This window comes from Seriola lalandi, unplaced genomic scaffold (assembly GCF_002814215.2).
Source record: "Seriola lalandi dorsalis isolate HSWRI2012SDOR001 ecotype SW California unplaced genomic scaffold, Sedor1 jcf7180002054850, whole genome shotgun sequence".
NCBI classification, from domain to species: domain Eukaryota; kingdom Metazoa; phylum Chordata; class Actinopteri; order Carangiformes; family Carangidae; genus Seriola; species Seriola lalandi.
The window spans coordinates 2,182,248-2,199,760 of NW_019525403.1; the positions used below are offsets into that span (position 1 = coordinate 2,182,248).

Genomic DNA, 17,513 nt, shown 5'->3' on the forward strand with positions numbered 1-17,513 from the left:
GCAGACGGGTGGAGTCGGTCTTTGCAGTGGCAGCCAGCTCGCTCAAAACTGGGCCACGAACCAAACCAGATTCCCGCAATTAGACAAGTAAGCACTCTCACACTTTCTTGACTTGCTGAGATACGTATTTCAGAAAGCTTGCAAAAGAGGATTACGCAGTCGGCGATGCTGCTACTGGGTCCAGAATCCCATTTAACCCAAGCTCAATAAATTAAATAAAACCCCGCCTACAGGCATGTTCCCGGACCAATCCAAGGTGAAGAGGGAAGGGTTCATTCTAAGCAAATGAAAACACATCCATCTGATTTGAGCAGGGAATCAAACCGCCAACCTTCTTCTTGGTGGATGACCCGCTCTACCTCCTGAGCCACTTGTAGTGAGTAATATCTTCTGTTTTTACTTTTTAATTTAATGCCTCTATTAAATATTAGTTCTAAATCTAGCTCCTCTCTCTGTCTCATCACACAGCACAGTGTTTGGATGAGCTCGTGGCATGTCTTACACCCTCGGGACAGCCCCTCTGATTGGTGTATGCCGGAGAGTAATGGGCATGTAAATCCCCCACTGTGGCCCTCAACCGTTGCGGATGAAAATCCCCACCCGCAGCCCTCAACCAATCTGGGTGAAAATCCTTCGCGAACCAGGCGGAGAGAGCTAAAATATCCTCCGTCCTCCAGCTCCCGCTCGGAGTGGAAGATCCTACAGAAACAATGAGTCGGATTCAAAAAATAATATTTTCCTCACACTCAATATTGATGAAATTGTGATGAAACTGTTTTTATAAACCTTTGTTTGGTCCGTGTCTCTCGCTCCTCTGGGTCCTCCCTCCCATCCCTCCACTCTCTCTCTCTCTCTCTCACACACACACACACACTGCTAGAGCAGCATATTTCTCTAACTTAATCAGCAACAATAAACACAATCCTAGATTTGTTTTTGACACTGCAGCTAAACTTACTCACTAGATGAGTTCCAGCTTCTCCCAGAGCCACTTTAGCATTATGTTCAATCCCAGAGGGTTTCTGCTGTAACAAACTTTGAGACTACAGCTCTGGAATAATTGTCTAAGCTGGTGTTGGCTTTGAAACCCACCACCTGCCTGCTCGACCCCGTGCTAGCAATGATCTGACCTACAGTGCTGGTTAAACCCACTTGTTAGCTCTCCAACCAATCAGAGAGCTTGTTACATCCCATTGTCAATTGGGATTATTCAGCCTGGTTTTACTAGAGTGTCACAGAAAGGCTAAAAGGAGAAGCTAAATGACTAAGCTAGTCGATTAGCTAATAGGAAAAGGAAAAGCAATCGGAAAAAGGAAGTGAAAGGAAAAACTCTGCCTCTGTCTGCTCTGTCCGAACAACCCATGACAACTTCTATATCTGATGATACAGATCCATCTTGGTTGATGTTCATAAAGTATTGAGGTTGTATACCCAGCCCTAGTGACATTAAACTTTCAATATTGTATTAGTGGAGTGAAAGTACTCTACAGAAAAATCAGAAATTCTCATGTGACTGGTTGAAGATTGGAAGATTGAACCCTCAGGAGTCAGATTTTACTCATCACTGAGCACAAAATACCATTAAGACCATAAAAGTTTAGTGAGTCACATCTTTCCAATTTAGCAGCTTATTTACTGACACTGATGTTCGTCTGATTTGCTACGTTGACAGTTCAAGTCATGTGAACAGACTGTAAAAAACAAGCAGTATATCACGGATGCATGCTTGAATCTGAGCCTGATGAAAATGTTGTCGACATCACAGCAGCCACAGAGAAAGACAGGGGTTAGCCTTCATTACCAAGGAGTCTCCACATCCAGGCTGTGCTCTCATACACTGAAGAATGAAGCAGTCCTTTCAATTTTCCTTCAAATGCAGTTCCTCTGTTGCTCAGAAATGAAGTGCCTTGATGTTCGGATGTATTGATCGTGTTGCTGTAGGACACACTCTCCACAGCCGGAACTTCCTTGTACCGTCTTTGATTCATCAATCAGCTGCGGCACCATGTAAAAAAAAAAAAAAATCTCCACTCATTCATAGATCGCAGTAGATTCTCTCACTAAAGCTTCTCTTCATTTTGTCGCATCTGAGCGGAAGAGGATATGATTTGATCGCAAGTATTCTATTAAATTGGGACTTCTTTTTCGATTTCCTATCATGTCAGTTTCTTTAGTGAGAGCAGATAAGCACAGAAAAGCAACTCTCCGTATGAACAGCATGACATCTGAAAATGTGGCATCACTGAAAGATCCCATATTATACGCTTTTCCAGTATTTATAAAACTTTATTATTTAGGTTTTGGAATCCATAAGAAGACATATTTGTGGTTTTAAGAACCAAAAACCATCTCAATGTAGTTTTACATCTTTCTCAGGCTTCTCTCCGGAGCTCTAGTAACAACAGGTTGGTGAGCTCTGAGCCTCTTATCTGATCGGCTTACTACTTTCTGAGTGATCTAATAAAAATATAGCAGATTTCAGGTAAACACAGAAACCAAATCCCGCAAGGTTGGACGGTGGGTCCAAGGGGAGCACGGCTGAGGGTGGTGACTGTTTTGTTGTGACATCGCAGAATTCAGGAAGTCGATGACGGCTTGTTTTAAGGCCTCAGTTTCCGAATACAGGCTGCGTGCATTTCTCTGACTGAGCGCTTTGATACTTTCACAGTATCAATGTAGAAGCTAGGCCGGCTTTAAAATCAAACAACACATGGACATCTACCTTTATACTATACGGGACCTAAACTACAGCCGCACGTGGGGTAAAACAGGTGGGCACAAGGTGCAAGCTTATCCAAATTGTATTAACACCGGTTCTGGGTCACAAACAGACAGCTGTATAACAAAATGAGGTCATGGCAAAGTGAGTGGTGTGCTTTAGCTAATCACTGCAGTCAAATCAGTTTTCAGGGTGGAAAATGTTGACCTCATCTGCAAGAAGACTATTTTTGAGGAAGTTAGATGAGTGTAGCAAATGGTTAACCTTGCTGCCCTGACTGCGATGATGAAGGCCAGGTTTAACAAAAGGAGTGACTCTTGCAGGTCGAATGTGCTGAACTAATGGGGGATTTCCTCATGGCTCCAGATGTTTCTTCTTTCTGGAAGACAGGGCTGCGGCTGCATTCCCAGAGCAATGATTGCAAGTTTCTAGTCTTAGAGAGTGATGGTGACCTACTTCCTTCATCCAAAGCGCTAAGTTGAGTATTGTTTTATCTGCTCTGAACAGTAACTACATTTACCTTTGAATAATTTCATTATGTTTGTAGGTTTCCTGAAGCTTTTTTGGCTTTTCCAAGTTATTTTAAAAAAAATATTATTCTCACTCATGGATGTCATCTATAGGACCATGGCAAACACTCTTGATTCATCATTTTTCCCCTGCCTCAGCAATAAAAAAAGTTTTTGTTTTTGACTCTGAGCTTCGTAGAAAAGAGTGGAAATCTTTTATCAAACTATTTATTAAACTACAGGAAAACCTGCTTTGCATCGCAGTCTGTCAAAAACATAATTTACAAATGAGGACATAGAACCTGCATCAGCACTTTTCAAATGCTGATTCAAAGATGATGTACACCAGTGAGAGCAGGAAACAAGCAGTTATTGAAACATCTGACTCCAGTAAAGGAAACACAAAAGATACTTAAATGGACATTTATAAAAGGCACAGAATAGATCTCGGATGTCTCGAATAAAGCCTTAAAAATCCCACATTAGACGTATTTTCAGTCCGTTCTGTAATTAACTTAAACTAAATTTCCTCTATGTATTTCCAAACAGCTAGACATAATCTGTTATTGTCAGAAACAACTGTCCTTTGTCATCAAAGCAAAGCTGTTGATTTAAGGTGAAAAACTTTGATTGGAGCTTATAGAGGCCGCGTACTGATGTCATTTTAAACTGTAACCTTACCGCACAGATTTCACTTTTCCCTTCTTTATGGTTAATTATTAGATAGTTTTTACCTTTTATGTGTTTGGCCATACTTGTCTGGTTTTTGGGACCAAAGAGCATCATCTCAAAACTAGGGAAAACTATTTAAATCTGACGGGGTAAACTCGTCAAGGTGAATGTGAGTAGTTTTTGTTATCGAGGTTGTATTGTGTGGCCAATTGTATTTACATTAAAGGTCCCATATATTGTATAAAGTTAGATTTCCGTGTGTTGTTTGATCATAAAGCAGGACTAGGTTCTATACTGTGAAAGCATCAAATCGCTCAGTCCACAGAGAAATGCACACAGCCTGTATTCAGAAAAACTGAGCCTTAAAACCAGCCGTCAGGACTTCCTGAACTTCTCCTGAATCCTGTGATGTCGCGACAAAACAGCGACCGACCTCAAAAGTACTTCTGACAAAGGTTGAGAGAGATTCAAACATTATGATAATCAATAAATTGTGATGCTGAGAAAACAAAACAATTGAAAGGTAACCAAACGAAGGAGGCCCATTAATATTTCCCAGGTGGATTATTCACAAAATGGTGGAAATGGTGACCTATGGTCCACAAAATACCATCAACTTTTGACCCATATGCAGCAGACACTCAAAGCACCACTGCAGGTTTTATTTAACTTATTATTTCATCATTGTGACAGCAGTTTTTACATTTCGATCAATAAAAACATTAGCTGCTTTTAAAGGGCAGTTACTCGGGCGTACAGTATGGCACTGACCATGATGAACAGTGAAATTCCTCAGAACACATTGAGAAATGTGGATTTCGAATCTACGCCAATGGCATTCCTGGCTGTGCACCTGTAGATGCCAGCATCTCTTTGCGTCGGGTTCTGAATGATGAGGGAACCTTGTGGATGGAGGTACTTGTTTCCAAAAACGCGTGGCTGCGCACTGACAGCCAAGCGGGTTTTATCAGGTGTTTCCCATGCTACCTCCACTCTAGGAATCCCAGTTGCAACGCAGTTTAGCTGAACAGCAACTCCACGTTTAGCGTAAGTCACAGAGGGAGGGCCATTGGTAATTTGAGGTGGGTATGCAAGCACAGTTACCGATACTGGAAGCAGAGAGCTACCATACTCATTTGCCGCTCGGCATACGTAGGACCCCCGATCGTAGACTGTCACTTGCTGTATTGCCAGCGTCCCATTGGGCAGTACAGAATACCGTCCAGCTCTCTGCGGCATGTTGAGGACAACTCCACTGGGTAGCGTCCACGTTAGTCTGAGGGGTTCGCCGTTGGTCAGGCAATGGAGCGAAAGGTTTCCCCCGCTCATGATGCTAATAGGAGAGTTGTATTTGTTGTTGATTTCAGGCCTTCTCCCCGGTGACAATGTGATTATACTTTCCACAAGCCCGACAGAATTACGCCCCAGACAGCGGTACGTACCAGCGTCACCGACAGACGGGTTACCGATGATCAAAGAGCCGTCAGGCTGATGGAAAAACTTAGAGGATCGAGCACCGGTACGCAAAGGTGTGCCGTTAGGGAGGATCCAAGTGATGTGAGGTAGTGTTAAGCCCTCAAAGGAGCAATTCAAAGCCATAGCGTTCCCCACAGTCAGTGACAGACTGTCTGTTTTTGGGACCCCAGTTTGTGGCCTCTCGACAACCTCCTTCACATCCAAATGAACCACCAGCCTGACCTCCCCTCCTTCATTACGAGCGATGCAAGCCAGCTGCCCCGAGTCTGTCCTCTTGGGTGACCGGATTTCCAAGGTACCATTCAGGTGAACAGTCATTCTGTTGCTGTAGTACGGTGCGGGGAGGATCACATTTCCTGGCAGGACCCACATGATGCGAGGGGTAGGGGTTCCCTTTGCCACACAGTCCACCAGCTTCCGCTGATCTTGGACAGCGGTTACCTCGACAGCACTGGCAGTTTCTCTTAAGCCATTGATCATCGGAGGTGTTACCAGGACCTCCAGCTTGACGACTTTATGGTCTTGTCCTGCACTGTTCCTGGCAATGCAAGTGTAGTTACCTCCATCGAAACGTTGGACCTTCTGAACCACCAGTGTCCCATCATCCAGGACCTGGTGTTTGTCTAATTCAGGGGATATCACTCTATTTGTAGGGGATATCCATGTTTTGACCGGCATTGGTTCCCCTTTGGCGTTACATATCAGTGTAACAGTCTCACCGTAGAAAACCCTGACAATCTTTTGATCTTTATCCTGGATTTGTGGCGGGGAAGTTGCAACCTTAACCTTGACACTGACCTTCATCTCATCTTTGCCGAGTTGGTTCTCAGCATAGCAGGTGTAGTCACCTTCTTCTGGCATGCCAACATCGTTAAAAATCAGTGTCCCGTTGTCAAACACAAGGTACCTACAGTACACACAGTTCAGGAAGGGAAGAGGAGAAGAGGGATATAGATTGTTAGAATTTGATGACTGGTTCTTTCAGTTAAGAGCGATGTGCATTAACAGAATGAAATCAAACCCATTATGACAAACATTTTTTTAGACATCACACATTTAAACATCACACATTATGGCCAATAAAGCTTTCTTTACATGGTATTCTTTGATGTGCTACTGTAAGTGCATCGCCTCATTTCCGGTTGTTGGTGTTTCCGCGTTTCTGGTAGTATGATTTGCTGCTCTGCTTCTACCCATTTAATTTAGCTATTCTGTACTTAGTGAACTTAGTTGTGATCAAGCACCTATAGCTATCAGGATCTGCTAGTTCCTTTAGCTTAGCAGTTAGCAATGGCTTTTCTCTCTCTCTCCTTGTTACTCTCCTGCTCTCTCTTGCTGGGTGTATCTTATGTCTCCTTTAGTTTATTTGCCGTGATTGAGGTGTGGCTTGGAGAACTGGAAGAAGACGTTAGCCTCTATAGCCCCCCCTTTCACGTCCCCCCCGGTGCAAACCGACCGTGCTCACCTGATTAGACTGACAGTGTCGGACTGTATTACTCCCTGGCCCCTGAGTAGGGCGGTGTTCAGCAAATCACATGGGCTTTGTCAATGACTGGTATACTTTCTGGGTAAAACCTGGTCTAACCCATGTTGGACGGAGCAGCTCTCATATATGGAAATCTGACCAAGTTTATTAGTACACCAAAACCATGACCCAGAGTTGAGACCAGGAGGCAGAGTTGCAGTCCTACACTCTCTTCACCTCCATTAGAACAATCATCCACCTAAAACCCCATAGAGATTGTGTCTGCCCCCCGACCAAAAAACCTAATGAACACCACCATTGTAAAAGTACAAACGATGTGAGAATTAAATGTGACCTCGCTCTCATCGTTTCATTTTAGATCGTTATATTGATTTATTCTGTCCTTCCGAAACCTGGTTGTGTTATGATGACTATGTTAGCCTAAATCGGTCCACTTTAGGAGGACTGACTTTGGTTCATTTAAAATGGACAATATACAACAGAGTCACCCCCCCTCCCCTTTCCACCTCTCGCTCTCTCTCTCTCTCTCCCTCTCTCTCACGTTTGCTTGCCCGACCTTAATAAACTGACAAGTCATATTTACAGTTTGTTCCACATGTCGTGGCAGGAAACAATAAATACGGCTGAAATACAAAGGAGTTTTTGTATTGTAGTAGCACATGCCAGAATTTGTTCATGAAGTAATTTTCTGCGGAAGTTGAGAATCATTAATCTTAGGGTGGTGTGCTGCCATCCTAGCACAGAGTTAGGGAGTACTTTCCAGTAATAATAATCAGCCCAGTTTTAATTTGATGAAGTAATGGCATATGGACATTTCTCATGAATCTTTAAATAAATTAAATAAATCCCACATAGTATAAAGGCAGATGTCCGTGTGTTCTTTAATTATAAAGCAGGTCTAGGTTGTATATTAATACTGTGAAAGTATCAAAGTGCTCAGTCCACAGAGAAACGCACTTCCAATCTTTGTGGTTTTAAGCCAGTCAGAAAAGAGGCCCTGAGAGGCTCAGAGCCTGGTTTCTTTCTGGCATGGCTGCGAGTGGTGACTGCTTTGTTGTGACATCACAAAGTTCAGGAGGTACTGATGGCTCTTTTTAAGGCTTAGTTTCTGAATACGGGCTGTGTGCATTTTTCTGTGGACTGAGAGCTTTGACTCTTTCACACACAGTATTAATATAGAACGTAGACCTGCTTTATAATCAAATAATACGTGTATATCTACCTTTATACTATATGGACCTTTAATATTTTAACATTATGAAAAAGGTTGGGAAATGTCGCAGTATTCGATATTATTTAATATCAGCCAAAGGCTACCTGCGACTGCGTCCTCCACTGACACGATCTCTGTGTTTGACCGGGTTGACCATGGTACCATCCGGCAGTGCCCAGCTGATCTCAGGGTTGGGGAGCCCGGAGGCCACGCAGTCCACCTTCAGGTCTCCACCGTACACCACCTCCTGACTGGATCGCTGCTGCTTCTGGTCAATTTTGGCCGGCCTGGTCAGCACATTGACCCGCCGCAGAACGTAGTCATCGCCCATTTTGTTACGCGCCACACACATGTAATCGCCGCTGTCCTCCACTGTCACAGAATGAATGGTTATGGTGCCGTTGAGGAAGACCTTGATCCTGTGGTCAAAACTACAAAAATAATAGAAACACGCAGAGGACATTAAACATAAGCATGTATTTAAACTTTTAATTAAAAAAGCATTAATTAGCTTGAGCATTGTTTTACCTATACTGAGCATCGACCAGCTTCTTAGAGGGTGTCCTCCAGATGATCCAGGGACTTGGCTCTCCTGTTGCCACACAATTGAGCAGCAGTTTACTCCCATAGATCACATCTGTTCTCTGGGGGGACGATGATGTGATACTGGCCTTGGACGACAACGGCTTCCTCTTTGTGGTCAAGAACACGATTCTCCTACTGGATGCCGCTGCGTTACTGGCTGAGCACTCGTATCTCCCAGCGTTCCCCGGGCTGACACCTCGTATGTAGAGGGTCCCATTGGGGAAGACAACAAGGTTGCGTTGAGCAAAAACCTGGGAAGCGGTGAGCTGTACGCCATCAGGTGTAATCCAGTGGATGACAGGTGGAGGGGCGCCCGTGGCAGTGCAGTGGATGTAGGCGGTGCTACCCTCAAGGAGGGTGGTGTTTTCATACTGTGCCTGTTGAATCACAGGTGGCGATGCCGAGACAGAGAGGTGGACTGAGACCGTGTCGGCTCCAGCTGCGCTGCTGCCAGTGCATTTATAAATCCCTCTGTCAGTGTAAGTGGCCTGGCTGATCCGTAGAGTTCCGCTACTCATGACCGCCACACGCTGCCGAAGTGACACGCCAAGTGGGGCAGCAGCAATATGGACATGGTTAGGGAGCGCCCATGTGACTGTAGGCATAGGATACCCCTCCACTTTACATTCCAAGTCCACTTTGCCACCCAGAGGCACTGCGATGTCTCTGTTCCGAGGCTGGAGCACCCGCGGATGCTGAGACAGGACCACGAGCTTGACCACCATTTTGTCCGTACCATACTGGTTCTGGACCATGCACAAGTACTGGCCCCCATCCATGTGCCGTGTGTTCCTGATGATTAATGTACCATTGGGATGGACCTCAAACCTCTGGACCCTGGTGTTCTGAGCAATACTTGCCCCTGCGTGAATGGAAAGAGATTTCGGATAAAACAGTGTTTTGAGTGAATTATTGAAATTAGAAAAGAAAAAAAACAATACACTGTGGATCAGCGGTCCCCAACCTACGGGATGGGGCCCTCTAGTGGGAAGTATTCCATGTGGGCCAACAAATCATTTGCAAAACAGTACAATTCTGGTGAAAAGTTGTAATTAAAAAAAAGAAAAAAAAAGTGCTCTGAGAGGGCATTGTTTGACCTCCATATTGTAATGTGGTCGGATGTGGGCCTCCAACATTTTTGAGATTTTCAAGTGGGCCATGAGTTGGAAAAGGTTGGAAACCACTGCTGTAGATGAAATGAGTGTAGTATTTACAGGGTGTAAAAAAAAAATCATAATTATGTGTTAGTGTCATGAGTTTTATTTGGAAAAATGATCCTGGTAAAAAAAAAAAAATCACTTGTCTCTCGAAGCTTCCATACATATATCTAATTCATTATTTCCATTAAAGGTATTCTTGTATTAAAGTTTATAATACATGTATTTTGTTAAGCCAGTTTATCCACTGGTCACCGTTTAGTGACAATACAGTAAGGAGTGTGTCTTTTTTTGTGGACGGATATGTAGGGCATCCCACTTTACATGCAGTCCAGAATTATGTTCTGTCACAATATTTTGGTTTTTTTTAAAAATTGTATTATTATTTAAATAATAATATTATTAAACAATTTTATATTCTCCGTAACTAAACGGAGAACTAAACGTAAATGTACATGAAGCTTAATTGTGAGTTTGAGTCATACGTACCGCTAGCAACTTTAGTCCATGACAGGAAGGGCTTTGGCTCGCCTTTAGCCTCACAGGGAAGCTGAGCATCTGTTTCAGCTTTCACAGTGAAAGTCTGGAAATTGCTCTTAGTTATGCTTGGCTCCCCTCTTGGAAGAGACCCTCGTCCAGGTAGCTGGAGCATTCTGGAGGCTTCCTGAGTGCTTGTTAGCGGTCTCCCTCTGAACGGATTAGTCTGGATTGAAGAAATTGTTGGGGCAGGGGTGGCTGTCTGCTTGGTCGTCAGCATGCTGGTCGGTGTGTGGTGAGGTGACTGGGTTGTAGGATGGTAGTCTGATACTCTCCTAGACTCAGATGTAGTGATGATAGGTTCAATTTGTTGGTTTTGACTGTGATTTATTGTGATCCTGGGAACCCCCTGGGTAGTGGCCTTCAGTGAAGGTCCCGTTTTATTTCCCGTCGAAGATGTTATGGGGAGTGCAACGTGTGACACCTCTCTGGATGACATCACAGGATCGGGCCATGACGATATAGCGGGGGGAGGTGTTGTTATGATCGTACTCGTGATAGGAGCATCAACGATAACTCCTTTGTTTGCAGTTTCGTCAAGATGCCAATCTACCTGTGACTCTCTGCTTGAGGTGTTATTTTGACTAGAATTATGATGATATCTTTCAGGTTGAGTAGGCGTGTTTGTGGTAACCTGTTCTGTCTCCAAATCACCCTCAGAAACTGGTGCTGTAATTAAGCCACTTGAAACGTATCCAGAAGTCGTTTTGATTTCATGCTCGACAGGTGAAGCAGCAGATGGGGAAGGCATCTCTCCACTGTTTTTGGTGAGTGAATCTTGATAGTCTGATTGATTATCCTCGACATATGTTTGCATTGTTGCAGTAACGCTTGACCTTTGTGTCTCTGAAGGTCTGACGGGTGGAAGGGAGCTCTCTGTAAACCTTGGCTGAGTGGTTGAAGGGAGCATATCCAAGATCTCTGGAGGAGACGAATTCTCCGCCATTCCTAAGGTTGTTCTAGAACTTGTCTTTCCGTGACCCACTCCTGGAGAGGTTGTTGGAAATGATGGTGCCGCTGATGTGCTTCTGAATAGAGGTTTGGCCGAAGCTAGGCGGCTGTCCTTAGTTTTGGCTGGTAGTGAAGAGGGTTTGGTGGCCGCCTCGTCGTCGGGCCTGGAGACTGTGCTCTCTGTATGACTCAGTCTGCCTGATGACGCTGCTTGGCTCCCAGTAAATGGAACAGTGGTATTGAATTTGGCTGTTGTAACTGGTTCTATTTTTAGCTGTGCGGGGGCGGTGGTCCTTACTGTTGCTAGGGGAGCATTTGCAGGTGTGGTGGTATTAATCTGGGTGGGTTCATTCAGCTTTTGTTTCCTTCTGTTTGGTCTTTTCCTCCGATCCCCATTCTTTCTCCGGGAGTTAGGCCGGGCGCGTGCTTTAGGTCCCGTCCTCGTAGTGGTGGGCACAAGTGTAGTTGTTGGAGATGCTGTGGTGAGCATTGCTTGAGACTCCAAATAATCCGGTGCTGCATCCTTTGGCCGAGTGTGCAGCTGTGGTGTTGTTGCAGTCTCACCAAGATATTTTCCATTTTCTTCTTGGCCTGTCTCTGATTCATTTGACTCGACCGAAGGGATCATTTGACTTCCACTTGAAGAAACCTCTCTGTCATTATTAGAGATGGCAACAACGTTAGGTCTAGCAGTATTCTCACTCCTCTCCAACGCCTTGGACCAATCAGCTGTTTTGACTCCATCAACATCTGTGTTTGTGCTGTGGTTCTCTTGTAGAGAAAATGTACTGCTGCTGCTGCTCGCGCTGTTTGTGTTCGCCTGCCAGAAAGTGACAGCATGGAGGGGAACAGATGTGGTCTGTGGGAGGAAAAATACACTGCTTGAAGTTGTGTATAGATCCAAGTTTGCATCACCGGTTGTGTGCTGCAGATTGTATGTAGTCTGCATTGTGTGTGGCTCTGTTGTAGCATGTATCGTGTGTGTGTGTTGACTATTTGAGGTATTATCTGTGGTGTGGATGCGATCAGATGTCACATGGCTTCCCTGGCCTTGTGTGCTTTGATCACTAGTCTTCATTTGTGTGTGTTGTACTGGAGTGTGTGGTGTTGTGACGTAATCCTGGCCCTCTCTCTCCAGCGCAGTCACGCCATCTGATGATCCTTCGATGGTTTCTTGTGACAGCGTTGTCTGCTCTGTCAGTCCCCTCTCTGTTGTGTGTTGACCTAGGGGTGGGGTCACGGTATTCTGAGTGTTTCTATCCCTGATCTTCGCCAAAATGTCTGCCCATTTCTCTGGGTCTATTTTACTCTTTGTCACATTAATCCTCCTCCTGTTCTCCACTATATTTTTCCTGTCTTCAACACGTGATCCTGTAGGTTTTCGAAGCACCGGCGGCCTCCGCCACATATTCCTTGATGGATGGATGCCCCTTCTTCCTGGAGCCACACCTTCTGGGAGTCTTCTTCTCAAAGGATTCGTTGGAGATGCTACCTGAGTTACTTCCGTGTCCCCTGATGCCTCCTCCGTTTCCTCTGTAGGGACTTTAATCTGAGTGTTGACTCCTGAGGCTGACTGAGGTCTTGCTAAAACCTTCCTCAAAGGCCTTACCAGCCCTTTGCGCCGGATGACAGTAACTTTTGCTGCCAGTGTATCCACACCATGTTGATTCATGGCAATGCATTTATAATAACCGCTGTCTAATAACTGAGTGTGTGGGATATGTAGAGTGCCATTGGAATAAACCAAAGCTCTCGGGGATTTGGCGTGGAGACTAACTATGTTGTTGCTTGGTAGAATCCAGTTAATCTCAGCATCAGGGGAGCCAGATGCCATGCAGGATAGGGAGATGGGGTTCCCAACAAACCCCTCAATGGGTGTAATTGAGGCATCCTCTCCTGGGAGAGGGCTGGAAGATTCCTGCACTGTCAGACGGAATGGCAGGACATCCAGGTCTCCATGAACCTTGGCAATGCAGTGGTAAATTCCTGCGTCTGTGTGGCTGACAGATTTAATGACCAGCTGTCCATCACTGGACACAGACACCCTGCTGTCTGGACTGTTGTATGGTGCTTCCAACTTGGAGTCGTCTGGCAGCATCCAGTGAATTGCTGCTCGGCCAGAACTGTGCACGTTACAGTCTATTTGACTTCGGCTTCCCAGGACGGCGCTCAACACCTTTTGAGTCTTGTTTGTTGACTCGATCAAGACCCACGTCCTTCTTTGTCTTCGCACCAGCTCAGCTTCCACTGTCTCCGAGAAGTCTGTACTCAGGATCAATTTCACCACCTTGGCTGATGACTGAAGTCTGTTCAGCTGAAGGTCTGCAGACGTCTGCATCAGCCATGCTGGCTGGGCCATGATGTTAGCTTTAACACCTGTGTAGTAGAGTGCGTCCTTCTCAGAGTCCTGTCTATACACATAGGTTGGATGAGGGTCTTTGCTGAGCATGATCCCCCTTTGTAAGTGGGCTGGCACATTGCTGTAGTAAGCGACCAGCCTCCACAGTTGCTCATACTTTTCTCTATCAACAGGGCATTCAAGATCCACTGACAGAGTGATGTTGGAGGCCAGTCGGAGCTGGTCGACCTGCTCCCAGCTGATCTTGGTAATCTCCTTTGGCTCGCTGATACTACAATCCAGATCCACCTCATTCCCATGTTCATCAGACAGGCCCAGGGAGACGTTTCCTAACGGTTCCCTGAAGTCGTCCGCGGTCATGACCTCACTTTCATTGTCCTCAGGTGGGGAAGTCCGGCGAGGAGAGCTGATGACGGGACTGCTGCAGACCAGGTTCTCCAAGGCCCGGAGCTCTTTCTTCTGGAGGTGCCTGGGGGAGGAGCACATGGGACACAGCTGGCCACCAGGAAGGGCCCTGTCCTTTTTACATTTCAAGACACCTGAAAATAAGATAAAAAAGAAAGTCTGAGTTCACTCATCTTTTTCCAAAAGAATAAAGTGCGGAAATTTAAGGTCTCACCTGGTGAGGTCTTATCCCAGTCAAGCAGCCACCTCATGCTGCAGTCACAGGTCCATGGGTTGCCATGGAGGTACAGGTTCTCCAGGTGAGGCATGGTTGCCACCAGCCCGGAGGGCAGTGACGTCAGTCCATTGTCTGACAGGTAGAGGTGCCTCAGAGTGGAGACGTGGAAGTGGCTCATCAGTGTGAAGGTGGCAAACGTCGCCGGGTGCAGCTGCTGAAGCTGGTTGCCTTCCAGCTGCAGTAGTCGCAGAGAGGTGAGGCCCTGGAAGGCATCTGGGTGGATGAACTCCAGGCGGTTGTGGTCCAAGTGTAACCTGGCTAAAGACCACAGACCCTGGAGGGTGTGTCTGTTGATCTCCTTCAGCTTGTTGTAGCTCATCTTCAACATCTAAACCAATGAGCAGCAATGACAAGAGAAGTCACCATTAGTGATCAAATCAAATCTCTTTAACCCTGACATGTCCGATGAGTTATTGTGTAGACAAGAGTGTTATCGAAGTTTATATTATACCAAGGACCTTTTAGAACACTCCTTGAGATTCACATTTTGATCCATATTCCAACTAAAGAATATTTTGTTTAAAGTTGAGTAAGCAGTTGGGTTGAGTAAAACCAGGATTTCAGGTTCATCTTTTCAAAGTAAAAGAAAAAAAAAAGGCAAGGTAAGGTAGTATAAAGAGAAACACTTTTTATAGGTCCCATATAGTATAAAGGTAGAAGTCCATGTGTTGTGTGATTATAAAGCAGGTTAGGTTAGGTTAGATTAATGCTGAGGAAGAATCAAACTGCTCAGTCCACAGAGAAATGCACACAGCCTGTATTCAGAAAACCAGCTGTGTGGGCTTCCTGAACTTTGTGATGTCACAACAAAGCAGTCGCCACTCTCAAGCCCAGCCCACCTGGATCCACCAGCCAACCTTGCAGGATTTGGTTTCTCTGAGTGTTTACCTGAAATCTGCTTTATTTTTTATTCCATCACAGTCTGCCAATCAGAAGAGAAGCTCAGAGCCTCCTCTCTTCTGATTGGCTCACCAGAGCTCCATGGAGGAGATGTAAAACTACATTGAGATGGTTTTTGGTTCTTAAAACCAAAAATATATCTTCTTATGGATCAGCTTCAAAATAAACTCTGGAAAAGTGTAAAACATATGACTTTCAATACATTCACGATTCTTAAAAGGTAACACTTCCTGTTTCAAATATGGGGATTCCATCACCAAAGTTTAACATTCAGTGTTGTGTATGTCTAAGTGAACTTTAGGGGCACTTAGGTTTGATATTATGGGCTATAAAATGTCACAATCTGAAAACATGCACATCTTGCTCAGAGATACTTAAACCTGAACTATAGGCAAAATTCATCCATTCATTCATTCTATCATTCAGTACCAGGTTACGTTGTGCCAGTGTACCTGCAGTGACACAAGGTCATTGAACGCTCCATCAGGTACAGCGTGGATGTCATTTCCATGAACCATCAGCAGCTCCAGCTTCCCCAGACCAGCCAGAGATTTGTCTGTGATCTTGTTGATACTGTTGAACCTGAAACAGCAAAACCAGAATACACATGAGAAACAATACATGAGCCTGGATTAGTCTTTTTTTTTTTCTTTCTTTCTTTTTTTGTTTTACAGACCCCAGGTTCATGCGTTCCACGTGTCTAGACACAGCAGCTGGGATGGTGAGGAGGGAGCGGAAGGTGCAGTGGAGCTCTGTGGGCTGGGGGCAGGAACAAGGCCGGGGGCAGGAGACAGAGGCAACGGGGGGTAAGATCGCCAGCACCAGCAGGGTGTGGAGGACGCGCACGGCGGGAGGGTCCATCTTCATCCGCGGGAGGAGCACTCACTGCAGCTGAACGTTGGGAAATTATATACTATTATTGGGAAAATAATAATAATTGGAATCTGCATTAAAAACTATCAGTGGACGGCGCCAATCCGTGAGAGGTGACCCGAGCATGGCTGCAGTTTCTGGGGGGACTCTATGCCTCCATGACCTGTAAATACGCGCAGTGGAAAGTGCTTCCTAAATATTTCATTCTAACTCCATCTTATTTCACTGTGATGAAATATAGATGCTCTTACCTCAAACCCTTGATAGCCTTCCTCCAGGGAACTCCTCATATTCCGTTTCAACATGGATTCAATCAGGAAACCGCACAGCTGGAGGAAAAAAAGTGAAACTTCAAAGACGAGATGTTGCGAAAATGAAAGAAAAGAAAAGAAAGGAAGAGTAAATGAGCAGAAAGTTAATGTAAAATACTCCCGAGTGTCAGTGCGCGCTGTGGATCTCCGCTAAGGACTGAGAGGGACTCTGCAGCGCGCTCTGTTGAGACGCAACAGGAGGAGCCACGAGGACACAGGAGGTTGAAGAGAGTTTCAGTGGGAGTTTTTTTCCCCCCCCTTCAACTCAGAATACGATATTGAACCGCAGCCAAACACACTCTCATGCTGCAAAAGTGTATGTTGATGATATATTCGGTGAGTCACGCTGAAACCACCAGAAATTAGATTAACCTCAATAGCTGACAGTTTGAGGACCAGCTGGATGGGAGAAGGGACAGCAGGTAATCTGAAGCTAAGTAAACGAGGAATTTCGGCACCAAGACAGTGATGAGTGAGGGTTGCCTTAAATGTAATTTTTTTATTTCATCCACCACTCCACAATAAGACTCCCCTTATAAAGGCTTTATATGACATATATAATTAATTTTTGTCATTTATACTTCCACATTTGGGCGGATTCTGGCTGTTATCCTCCAATATTGGCTGACAGCAGGAAGCTGTATATAAGCCATATACGGCACTTCTACATCTGGGCAAATTCCAGCTGTTAAACTGTCTGGCAGCTGTGATCTGACAATGAAGTGGTATACAGGCCAGATTCGGGCCATGTAAGTGACAGCGCCCTCTAATGGCTGAGCGCTTTGATACTTTCACAGTATTAATATAGAACCTAGACCTGCTTTATAATAACACAACACACGGACATCTACCTTTATACTACATGGGACCTTTAACAAACATGGTGACAGTCACGTGTTAAACTACAGGGTTTCCCATTCTCTCCCTCTCGGACTGTAAACAGAGACCAGCTGGGTGCTAAAGTTAAACTTCATTAACTGACTGAAACCTGCACTGCATGCAGTCTAGACACACACCCATTGGAGAAAAAAAGCATGTGCTGACACAGGAACATGCCACGCAATGAAAAATAGAAGTTGCTAT

The 17,513-nt window shown here is 45.1% G+C and overlaps 1 protein-coding gene across 2 annotated transcripts; it reads right to left on the reverse strand.

The window, feature by feature from the left end:
* Positions 1–1,612: 1,612 nt before the first annotated feature.
* Positions 1,613–16,614, reverse strand: mxra5a (matrix-remodelling associated 5a). Of its 2 annotated transcripts, XM_087179506.1 has the most exons (9): positions 16,371–16,614; positions 15,923–16,137; positions 15,699–15,828; positions 14,284–14,674; positions 10,307–14,203; positions 8,604–9,522; positions 8,180–8,506; positions 6,175–6,283; positions 1,613–1,977 (listed from the first exon to the last, which is right to left on the reverse strand). In XM_087179506.1, exons 2-9 carry the CDS (start codon positions 16,111–16,113, stop codon positions 1,870–1,872), a joined length of 6,072 nt encoding a protein of 2,023 aa, XP_087035632.1. In that variant the 5' UTR covers positions 16,114–16,137; positions 16,371–16,614; the 3' UTR covers positions 1,613–1,869. The 2 variants fall into 2 exon arrangements, with proteins under 2 accessions (XP_087035632.1, XP_023282776.1); XM_023427008.2 differs by lacking the exon at positions 1,613–1,977 and having other exon boundaries at positions 3,443–6,283; positions 16,371–16,605.
* Between the last annotated feature and the right edge of the window lie 899 nt (positions 16,615–17,513).